Source organism: Phacochoerus africanus, chromosome 8 (genome assembly GCF_016906955.1).
Source record: "Phacochoerus africanus isolate WHEZ1 chromosome 8, ROS_Pafr_v1, whole genome shotgun sequence".
NCBI classification, from domain to species: Eukaryota; Metazoa; Chordata; class Mammalia; order Artiodactyla; family Suidae; genus Phacochoerus; species Phacochoerus africanus.
In genome coordinates, this window is record NC_062551.1 from 168406851 (window position 1) to 168418933 (window position 12083).

A 12083-nucleotide genomic window follows, 5' to 3' on the forward strand; every position below is an offset into this window, starting at 1 on the left:
CTGGTGCTCTGTTCACACCTTTCTTTTCATTAAGTCTCAGGATTGCAACAACCCGGGATGTTCTCTTAGGGCCTCTTAGGCAAAGATAGCTTTGCCAGAGAAGGAAGATGAGGTTCCACCTGGGAATTAGCGGAGTCGTCGCTGTGGGTGTGACGAGAGTCTCCTTGAATTAGAAAGTTCTCATTTTATGAGTCAGACCGAGGAGATTGTCTTTCCACAGGGAAGGGGTGGAGGGAACACCGGGTTGCTTGAGGGTCATGGTGGACACCTTGTCTCCTCTTGTCCCCTCAAATCAAGTGGGAGTACCACACTGAACAGACCCAAACAAGTAAGCAGTTTTCTCAAGAGCGTCCTGCTGCTGCGCCTGGCACTGGCGTTCATATCCTGGCCTGCCAGACTTTAGCACCAGTTCTTCTAAAAGGACCGAAATCAGCTGACATTTACTGTGTGGGCAGGGTTTGCTCGGCCACATTCTCTGCAGACATTGCTTTATTCTGTGTTGTCAGGTTAGCATTTATTAGAGGATCTGAAAGTCTGATAGACTTGAATGTTTGTGGCTCATTTGGGGCATGTTTTTTTCTCAACAATGTTCTCCTTCAATTATGAGTTTCCTGAGGGCAGGGTCATGTTATCTCTTATTTACTGTTTATTTAAAAAAAAATCTGTAATTGGCAGAATTTTGTAAACGCAGTAGCCAGCAGTTGATAGAGAATTTTCTGTGATGTTGCAAAAAATCCTTTTTATTAGTTCTTCATTTATCCATGGATGATCCTGAAAACAGCGTAACTTGGGCAGCCGTCACTGATTGGAGGATTTTCTTCCTCTGTTCAGCGCTCCCACTGCGTGTAGCTCTTGTCCCACGTCCCTAGTGGTGACACTTTGCTGGCATACAGACTATAGAGTCTTCATGCTGCTGGTAATGTCATATCGGAGGACTAGAAGTGGCCTGGTTTGGATTCATCAGCAGTTCTTACAGGAGTTGCAGCCTTTTCCTCAGTGCCTTGGCAGAAGGACTGTTAAGGCATTTATTTTTCCTAAGGTTGCCTTGTAAGAAACATCTTTTGCTATATAATTTAATTTACCTCCCTTAAGTCAGTGCTCTAATATGTGTTGCTTCTAAATGTGAACCTGCCTCTGAGTTACAAAGAACCTCTCTCTTAAGGTCCTAACAAGGTAGGAAAATAAACTTTGTAAAGCAGGAAATATTTACTTGCATAGTTTGTCTTGCCTGGTTATTTATTTGTGCTATATACATGTAAAGAGCAGTTACTAGATTTGACATTGTGAAGTGATGTGGCAGTTCGCAAGCTGCCAGACCAGAGCTTGGAAACCCTGGCTTCAAGGCTTAGATTCATCATAGAGACCTCGCTCTAAGTCATGCCGCCTCTCCAGGTTCAATTTCATTCACTTGTAAAATGCAGAGAAGTAATACCTTTCCTGCCTGTCTCACAGAGCAGATTGCCCCGACACATGATCCAGTGGGTTTAAGTCCATTTGTAAAACTGGAGTTGGATCGGCCAGTCTCATGAATAAGGCCAGCTCCGACTTTTGCTCTCCAAGATGTATAATATTGTGAATGTTATTTTTACAGGTGTTTCAAATGATTGGTATGCAACACTTGACATGCTGAAAGAAAGCTGTCGAATTGCCAGCAGTGTCAATTGGTCGGATGTAGACCTTTCACAGTTCCAAGGTGGGTGTGGGTTCCTTCTGACTTGTAACTAAATACACGTGATCTTGTCTGTTCAAATAGGTTGAGTTTCTTTGTAGTGGAAATAGGCATCTCCTTAGATAGTGTTTCTTTTGCGGTTGGTAGTATGCTTAAAAACACACTTTGCAAAATTCATAATTAAGTCTTCTGGCCAGTTGGTGTAGCATGGGGTCACAGACAAGAGTTTGGCACGACGTTTGACCACATTTTAAAGAGTCTGGCTTGGAGTTCCTGCTCTGGCTCAATGGGATTGGTGGCGTCTCTGGAGCTCTGGGACTCAGATTCAATCCCTGACCTGGCACGGTGGGTTAAGGATCTGATGTTGTCACAGCTTCAGAGTAGTTTGCAGCTACGGCTCAAATCTGATCCCTGGCCAGGGAATTCCATATGCCTCAGACTGGCCAAAAATAAGTAAATTGGAAAAAAAAAAAAAGGAGTCAGACTTGGAGCAATTTAAAAATGTCATTCTTCATTGCATGGGCAGAAGATTACCAGTGGAAATTTTGAGGGCAGGAAAAAAATTTGCTGTTTTCCTTGCAGTGTTTGCAGAACCATGCTAACTGAGTTTCTAATGCTTTCCTCATAGGTTTGATGGAGAGTATGAGACAGGCAGATCTCAAGAACTGGTCTTTAGATCAGGTTCAATTTGCTGATCTCTGTTCTTCTCTTAATCAGTTCTTTACACAAACTGGCCTTATCCACTCACAGAGTAACGTTCAGCAGAATGTCTGCCATGGTGCCATGCATCCAACAAAACCCTCCCAACACATCGGAACAGGTATGGCTTTAATGATCTTCCCTCTTTCTTTTTCTCATTCATAAGAAATTCAGTAGCTGGGGCAACTTGGGATGTTGTTAATGATAGCAGTGGTCCATTTATACCTTTTATTTAAGGTGTGTCGTAGAAGAATGGAGGTAAAGAGACTCTGCGTCTCTTGCTATGTTGTTAGTGGTACCAGTGGTCCATTTATACCTTTTATTTAAGGGATGTCTTAGAAACATTGAGATAGAGAGGCTGTGTTTCTCCTGCTGTGATTTACATTATTATTTTATTGTTTACAATTGACTTTCCTTTGTGATCTTTCGTTTTTCAAGTTATCAAATGAGAATTAAATATCTTAAATTTTTAGGTGTGTGTGTATATGTATATATGTGCACATATATATATATATACAGCGTATCCGTTCATCTGTTAATGAACTTTTGGGTAACTTCCATGTTTTAGGCGTTGTGAATAATGTTGCTGTGAACATGTTTGTACAAATCTTTTCAGAGCCCTGCTTTCAGTTGTTTGGGGTGTATACCCAGAAGTGGCATTGCTAGAGCCTGTGGCAATTTTGTGTTTCTTTTCTTTATTAGGGTATAGGTGATTGACTGTTGGGTCAATTTCTGCTGTATGGCATGGTAACCCAGTCATATATATATATATATACATTCTTTCTCTCATATTATCTTGCATCATGGGCTATCCCAAGAAACTGGATATAGTTCCCTTGATGTACCTTATTGCGTATACATTCTTTTTTTTTTTTTTTTGTCTTTTTGCCATTTCTAGGTCCACTTCCTTGGCATATGGAGGTTCCCAGGCTAGGGGTCAAATTGGAGCTGTAGCCACCAGCCTACGCCAGAGACACAGCCACACGGGAACCGAGCTGCGTCTGCAACCTACACCACAGCTCACGGCAATGCCGGATCCTTAACCCACTGAACGAGGCCAGGGATTGAACCCACAACCTCATGGTTCCTAGTTTGATTTGTTAACCACTGAGCCACGACGGGAACTCCAAGCATATCCATTCTAAATGTAATAGTTTGCATGTACTAACTCCAAATTCCCTGTCCATCCCACTCCCTTGTCTTCCCCTTGGCTGCCACAAGTCTGTTCTCTGTGTCCATGAGTCTGTTTCTGTTTTGTACATAGGTTCATTTGTGCCATATTTTAGATTCCACTTATAAATGATAGCATATGGTATTTTTCTTTCTCTTTCTGACTTAATTCATTGAGTATGAGAATCTCTAGTTCTACCCATGTTGCTGCAAATGGCAATATTTTGTTCTTTTTATGGCTGAGTAGTATTCCATTGTGTGTATGTACAGCATCTTCATTTATTCATTTGTCGATGGACATTTAGGTTGTTTCCATGTCTTGGTTATTGTGAATAGTGCTGCTGTGAACATAGGGGTGCATGTGTCTTTTTGAATTGTAGTTTTGTCCGGATAGATGCCCAGAACTGGAATTGCTGGATTATATGGCATTTCTATGTTCAGTTTTCTGAGGAACCTCCATACTGTTTTCTGTTGTGACTGTACCAATTTACAGTCGCACCAACCGTGTGGGAGGGGTCCCTTTTCTCCACACCCTCTCCAGCCTTTGTTATTTGTAGACTTGTTAATGATGGCCATTCTGACTGGTGTGAGGTGGTATCTCATGGTAGTTTTGATTTGCATTTCTCTAATAGTGATCTTGAGCATTTCTTCATGTGCCTACTGGCCATCCATATGTCATCTTTGGAGAAATGTCTGTTTAGTTCTTAGACATTTAGGCTAAATGTCTATTTAGCCCATTTTTTGATTGGGTTGTTTTTTTGTTGTTGCGTTTTATGAGTTGTTTGTATGTTTTAGCAATTGTTGCTTGCATCATTTGCAACTGTTTTCTCCCATTCTGTGGGTTGTCTTTTCCTTTTTTTTAAATGATTTCCTTTGCCATGCAAAAAACTTGTAAGTTTGACTAGGTCCCACTTATTTATTTTTGTTTTAATTTCCGTTGCCTTGGAAGACTGCCTTGAGAAAACATTTGTCTGTTTTGTCAGAGAATGTTTTGCCTATGTTCTCTTCTAGGAGTTTGATGGTGTCTTATGTTTAAGTCGTTGAGCCATTTTGAGTTTGTTTTTGTGCATGGCGTGAGGGTGTGTTCCAGTTTCCCAGTACCACTTTCTGAAGAGACTGTCTTTTTCCCATTTTGTATTCTTGCCTCCTTTGTCAAATTGACTGTCTGGGTGTCTTTCTGACTCTCTGTTCTGTTCCAGTGGTCTGTATGTCTGTTTTTGTACCAGCTCCACACTGTCTTGCTTACAGTAGCTTTGTAATATTGCCTGAAGTCTGGGGGAATTACGCCTCCAGCTTTCCCCCACCCCAGGATTGCTTTGGCGATTCCTGGTCTTTTACGGTTGCATATAAATTTTGGACTGTTCTAGTTCTGTGGAGAATATCACAGGTAATTGGATAGGACCCATTAACTCTCTAGATTGTTTTGGATAGTTGTCCCGTTTAACATTGCTAGTTCTGCCAAATCAGGAGCGTGGGATGTGTCTCCATTTCTTTGGGTCCTCTTTAATTTCCTTTATTAATGCTTTACAGTTCTCAGCATGGGAGTCTTATTCCTAAGTATTTAATTTTTTGTAGTGTGATTTTAAAAGGGGTTTTTTAGGGCGGGGGATGTGCTTGGGCTGTGGGATGGGAATCCTGTGAAATCAGATTGTTATGATCATTATACAACTACAGATGTGAGAAATTCATTTGAAAAAAAATTCGTTTGAGTAATAAAATACATATATATATGTAAAATAAAAGGTATTTTTATACTCCTTTTCTAATATTTCATTAGTGTACAGAAATGCAACTGATTTCTGAATGTTAACCTTGTGTCCTGCTACTTTGCTGAATTCATTTATCAGATTGAGTAGTTTTTTTTTTATGTAGAGTCCTTAGGGTTTTCTGTATGTGGTATCTTGTCATCTGCATATAGTGACAGTTTTACCTCTTCTCTTCCATTTTGGATAACTTTTCTTTCTGTCTCTCTTTCTTTTCTTCCTTTTTTCTCCTCCCTCCCTCTCTCCTTCCTTCCTTCCTTCCCTTCCCGCCCTCCCTCCCTCAATTTCTTTTTTCCCTGTCTGATTGCTGTGGCTAGGGCTTCCAATACTATGTTGAATAAAAGTGGTGAGGGCGGGTAGGGTATTCTTGTCTTGTTCCAGATTTTAGTGGGAAGGCATTCAGCATTTCTCTGTCAAGTTATTATATTGGCTGTGGTTTTGTCATAAATGGCTTTTATTATGTTAAGGTATGTTCCCTCTATACATACCTTACCAAACTTTGGTAAGAGTTTTTTTGTTTTTGTTTTTGCTTTTTAATCATGAATGGATGTTGGATTTTGACAAATGTTTTTTCTGGATCTGTTGAGATGATTATGTAGTTTTCAGGGGTGGGGGGGGGTGTCTTTTTTAAGGGCTGAACCCACCGCATATGGAAGTTCCCAGGCTAGGGGTTGAATCAGAGCTGCAGCTGCTGGCCTACACCACAGGCACAGCAAAGCAAGATCTGAGCCGTGTCTGCGGCCTACACCACAGCTCATGGCAACAATGAATCCTTAACCCGCTGAGCGAGTCCAGGGATCAAACCTGCATCCTTGTGGATGCTAATCAAATTCGTTTCCACTGAGCTACAACAGGAACTCCTGAGATGATTATGTAGTTTTTGACTTTTCTTTTGTTAATGTGGTGTATGATGTTGACTGATTTGTATATGTTGAACCATCCTTGTGAACTTTAGATGAATCCTACTTGGTCGTGGTGTGTGATCTTTTTTATGTATTGTTGGATTCGATTGGCTAAAATTTCATTGAGAATTTTTACATCTGTATTCATCAAAGATAGTGGCTTATAATTTTCTTTTCTGGTAGTATTTTCATCTGATTTTGGCATTAGGGTGATGGTGGCTTCATAGAATGTTTTTGGGAGTGTTCCTTCTTCAACCTTTTGGAAAAGTTTAGCAAGGATGGGTAGAATTTCTTCTTTGTATGTTTGGTAGAATTCACCTGTGAAGCCATCTGGTCCTGGACCTTTGTTTGTATGGAGTGTTTTTATTACATATTCAATTTCATTTCTAGTGAGTGGTCTGTTCAAATGATCTATTTCTTCCTGATTCAGTTTTGTTTAAGTTGTCGAATTTGTTGACATAAAATTGTTCATAGTATTCTTTTTTTTTTTTTTTTTTTGTATTTCTGCAGTAGCCATTGAGATTTCTGCTCTTCCATTTCTTACTTTGTTTATTTGGGTTCTTTCTCTCTCTCTTATTGGTGAGTCTGGCCAGAGGTTTGTCGATTTTGTTTATTACCCTTTCAAAGAAACAGCTCTTGGTTTTATTGATTTTTTTTCCTTTTTCTTTTTCTTTTTTTTGAATCTTTATTTTATTGATTTCCTCTTGGATCTTCATGATTTCCTTCCTTCTGCTGACTTGGGGGAGAGGGGTTTGTTCTTTTTCTTTTAGGTGATAGGTTAAGTTGTTGATTTGAGATTTTTCTTCTTTTTTTGAGGAAAACCTATATTGCTGTGAACTTCCCTGTAAGAACTTCTTTTGTGGCATCTCATAGATTGTGAATGGTTGTGTTTTCATTGTCATTTGTCTTAAGATATTTTTTAATTCCCCCCCCCCCCCCCCCCCCCGCCCCTTTTTTGTCCTTTTGTCTTTTCTAGGGCCGGACCAGCAGCATATGGAGGTTCCCAGGCTAAGGTTCTAATCAGAGCTGTAGCTGCCAGCCTACACCAGAGCCATAGCAACACCAGATCCGAGCCACATCTGTGACCTATGCTGCAGCTCATGGCAATGCCAGATCCTTAGCCCACTGATCGAGGCCAGGGATCGAACCCACAACCTCATGGTTCCTTGTCGGATTCGTTTTGCCACGATGGGAACTCCTTAATTTCCCTTTTGATTTCCTCCTTGACCCATTGGTTTTTTAATAGCGTGTTGTTTAGTCTCCATGTAGTCAGTTTCTTCTCATTTTTTTTCCTTTCATGTCTTTGTGGTCAGAGAACATGCTTTAAATAATTTCTGCTCTCTTAAATTTGTTGAGGTTAGTTTTGTGCCCCAGTATGTGGTCGGTCCTTGAGAATGTTCCATGTGCACTTGAAAAGTATATATATTCTAATTTTTTTAGATGTGATGTCCTGAAAATATCAATTAAGTCTGTTCCGTTGTGTCATTTAGGATCTCTGTTGCCTTACTGGGTTTCTGTCTTGAGGATCCGTCCGGTGATGTGAGTGGGGTGTTAAAGTCTCCTGCTGTCATTGTATTCCCATCGGTTTTTTCTTTTATGTCTGTTAGTATTTGTTGTATGTATTTGGGTGCTCCTGTATTAGGAGCATATATATTGACGAGTGTGATAGCCTCTTCTTGAATTGATCCTTTTATCATTAAATAGTGTCCGTTGTCTGTCTTTGTGGCCTTTGTTTTTTTTTGGGTTTTTTTTGTTTTTTTTTTTTAATGGTCTTTTTGCCTTTTCTAGGGCCGCTCCCTCCGCACATGGAGCTTCCCAGGCCAGGGGTCCAATCAGAGCTGTAGCTGCCGGCCTACACCACAGCCACAGCCACACGGGATCTGAGCCTCGACTGCAACCTACACCACAGCTCAGGGCAATGCCGGATCCTTAACCCACTGAGCAAGGGCAGGGATCGAACCCGCAACCTCATGATTCCTAGTCAGATTCATTAAGCACGGAACCATGACGGGAACTCCCTGGCCTTTGTTTTAAAGTCTTATTTTGTCTGATATGATATTGTAACTGCCACTCTCCTGTCTTTTCCATTCATATGAAATATCTTTTTCCATCCCCTCACTCTCAGCTTATATGTGCCTTTTGAAGGCCGCATATTGCAGGCTCTTGTTTCTTTGTCCAGTCTGTCACTGTGTGTCTTTTGATTGGAGCATTTGGTCCATTGGCATTTAAGCCAATTACTGGTAAATATGTATTTATTGCCATCTTAAACCTTGTTTTCCAGTTGATTCTATGCTTCTCTTTTGTTCCTTTCTTTTTTTGGTTGGATGATTTCCTTTTATTTTATGCTGTATCCTCTTCTTTTTTAGCTTTTGTGAATGTGTCATTTGGTTTTGACTTACGGTTGCCCTGTTTTTTAAGTATGTTAACCCCTTCCTATAACTGCTTGCTTTAGCCTGACAGTCATATGGGCTCAAACACGTTCTTTAAAAAAAAGAGTGTGGATTTGCTCTCTTCCCTTCCCCACATTTTGTGAGTTTGATGTCCTTTTTTACATCCTCGTGCTCATCCTTTTGCTGTTCCTTGTGTTTATCATCACTCTTACAAGCAGGTTTGTTTCCCTTTCAGATCTGTGTGCGGGCTTATGCAGGCAGTTGCTTTCCAGTGGTGATCCTCCATCCTGTAGCTTCATGCTTCTTTCCTATTTGGAGGAGACATTTCAGTTTTTCTTTTAGAATGGGTTTAGTATTGCTGTATTCTTTTAGTTTTTGTTTATTGGAGAAATGCTTTATTTCTCCTTCTATTTTAAATGATATTCTTGCTGGGTAGAGTTTCTAGGCAGCAAATTTTTCCCTTTTAGAACTTTGAATATATTTTTCTGCTCTCTTCTGGCTGGCCTGTAATGTTTATGGGGGTTCCCTTATAATTAAGTCTTTGTGTTTCTCTTGCTGCCTGTAGAATCCTCTCCTTATCTTTAACTTTTGCCATTTTAGTTATAACATGTCTTGGTGTGGGCCTGTTCAGGTTCACCTTGTCTGGGGCCTCTGGGCCTCCTGTGTCTCAGTGTCTGTCTCCTTTCAGTTTGGGAAGTTTTCAGCCACAGTTTCTTCAAATGTGTTTTCAGTCCCCCGTTCCTTCTGCTTCTGGAATCCCTAGTGTGTGTGGATTGGCCTGCTCTGTATTTTCCCATGGATCTCTTTCATTGCTTTCATGTCTTTTCCTTTGTTTTCTGTCTGCTCTCCTGACGGGGTGATTTCCCTTGTTCTGTCTTCCCGCCCACCCAGCCTGGCCACGTAGCCCTTCCTCTGCTTTGCTCACTCTGCTCTTCAGTGCCTTTAACTCAGCTTGCATCTAATTTTTCTTGGTTCCTCATATTTCCTAGTTTCCTCTCTAAAGGAATATGCATTACTCTTCCCATCCTTTCTTAATTCCTTCACATCCGCGCCTAACTCCTTCCGAAGTCACACTGTCCCCTTTTTGAACTCAGTGTCTGTTAGACTGCAGAGGTCAGTTTTATCATTTGCTCCTTCAGGGGAATTCTCCTGTTCTTCAAACTGGGAATGGTACCTGAGCTTCTTCATTTTGTGTATATTTTTCTTAATTCTCTTGAGTTTAGGGAAAACCACTGCTGTAGACCTGGAGGGCTGTTTGTATGTGAGGGCACCCTGGGTAGTTTGTGAGGGCTTATGGTTTTTTCTTTGGCACGAGGGCTGCTTTTGGTTTGAATGCTTGCCGTCTCTTTCCTCAGTGTGTGCAGGCTGTTATCCTCTCGATAGGGGCCTGCTGGCGTCTGGCCTGTGCATCTTTTCCAGGCAGATGGAGGCAATGGGCAGGACCTATAGCCAGTGCCTGGTTACTGGCCCTTGACAGTGGCAAGCACCCACGGGGAGGTGACGCAGGCCGCTCCTGGTTGCAGGGCCCAGGGAAGTGGCCGTAACTTCAGATAGGTTGAGGTGGTGCCCAGAGCCTTTGGCAGTGGCAGCAGCAGGGCTTGTGTGCGCTCAGGGGAGTGAGAGCAACCGTGCGTGGGTGCAGCTTTGTTGCAGTGTCCTCCTCTGCACAGCCCCGAGGTGACTGGGGCCGCAGGTGGTCCCTGTTCACGGACCACTGGTGGCGGCGGGCCACGCCGGCCTCTGGGGTCTGAGATGGCTGTGGCAGCTGGCCCCTGTTGCCCTTACCCTGCACAAGAGGTGCCCTGCCTCCCATAGACCACGCGAGAGGTGCCCCGCCACCCGAGCGCCCGGGCTTGCACAGAGAAAGATGTTCCTATGGCTGTCCTGCCCCACGTCCTCTCACCGCCCCCAGCAATGGCACCTTGCTTCTCCTGCAGGCCTAGGCCTCCCCCCCACGCTCCCTCAGCTGTGGCACACTGCTCCCTCGTCCCTCAGGCTGTCTCCACGCAGCCAGCCCCAGTCCTCTCCCCAGAACTGACGTCCAGAGCCTGAGCCTTGGCGCCCAGCCCCGCCCAAGCATCTCAGGCCGTGCCGTCCAGGGGCAGTGGTACCAGCGGTTGTACCAGTGCTCCCTCTGCTTTGCCCTCCTCGGTCCGGCTGCTGTGCGTTTCTTCAAGGCGTTGGGGTTCCCTCTCCACCTCGGCTGATCTCCCCTTCAGTTAGGTGGCCTCCCGGGATGCAGATTCCTTTACTTTTTCACTGCTCCCTCTCAGGAGTTCTGGTCCCATCCTGATTCCTTTTTTTGTTTGTTTATCTCTCGTCTCTCTCCTTTTTTCCACCCAGTTATGTGGAGGGTTTCTTGTCCTTTTTGGAGGTTAAGTGGCGCCGAGCGGATGTTCTGTGAGAATTGTCCCGCCTGTAGGTGGGTTTGGGCTGTGTTTGTGGGAGAGGTGAGCGCTGCGTCTTACTCCTCTGCCATCTTGGTCCCTCACATGCCTCCTCCCTCTTTTCTGTTTTGCATTAGGACGTGATGTAATTAACATTTTGGAGCTCTTATACTTGATACTTGATGGCTGCTGTCAATGAACGCATATTAACTTAAGAATCTTTGGAAATACTCTTTTGAGGAGTTCCCGTCATGACTCAGTGGTTAGCAAATCTGATTAAGAACCGTGAGGTTGCAGGTTCGATCCCTGCCCTTGCTCAGTGGGTTAAGGGTCTGGCGTTGCCATGAGCTGCGGTGTAGGTTGCAGACGCAGCTCGGATCCCGCGTTGCTGTGGCTCTGGCCTAGGCCGGCGGCTACATCTCCGACTCGACCCCTAGCCTGGGAACCTCCACATTCCGAGGAAGTGGCCCAAGAAATGGCAAAAAGACAAAGAAAAGAAAAGAAGAAAAAGAAAGAAAAAAATGCTCTTTTGAAATGCTATTTAAATGAGATCTCTGTTTTCCATCTGCACACGTCAGAGAACACACTTTTAATCACTGGTGCTCGGTGTAGCGCTTTTACCTTCTGCAGCTCTTTCCTGTCACTTTGTACTTGTAGTCACTTCGTTAATCAGCTAGGACACACCTGGGTCTGCTTTGAGGCTGAGAAGATCAGGGCAGTGGAGAGAGCCTCTTCTGGAAAGAGCCGTGGTTAGAATGGATTCTAGCCGTAGCTGTTTCAGACTGATGGGTCTTTGGGCAGGTCAGCTTCGCCTTCTGAGCCTCAGTTTCCTCATCCATAAAATGGGGATCGTCCCTGTCTTGCCTTCGTCGTGGTCTTAGAGGGAGGCTCAGCTGAAGCAATGGAGGTGAAGATACTCTTGGCATGCAGTGAGGTACGTTACATCAGCAACAGGCGTGACTTGCCTAGAAGCTTCCAGAGAGTTCAAGGCTCTGCCAGGATCAGTACCAGGGCACCTCCACTTGGCCCGGCACCTGCACTCAGCCTGGCACCGTATTGAAAATCCAGCGCCCCCTTTTGGTAGAGTGTTAACATCTGAAAGG

The 12083-nt window shown here is 43.5% G+C and overlaps 1 protein-coding gene across 3 annotated transcripts in view; it reads left to right on the forward strand.

Annotated features, from left to right (window-relative positions):
* Positions 1-12083, forward strand: part of FOXJ3 (forkhead box J3) — a 138816-nt gene that overhangs the window by 123292 nt on the left and 3441 nt on the right. For all 3 annotated transcript variants that reach the window (XM_047789525.1, XM_047789526.1, XM_047789527.1), the window contains 2 exons: positions 1592-1693; positions 2298-2489. In XM_047789525.1, coding sequence (XP_047645481.1) covers positions 1592-1693; positions 2298-2489 — 294 coding nt within the window. The remainder of the gene's footprint in view (positions 1-1591; positions 1694-2297; positions 2490-12083) is intronic.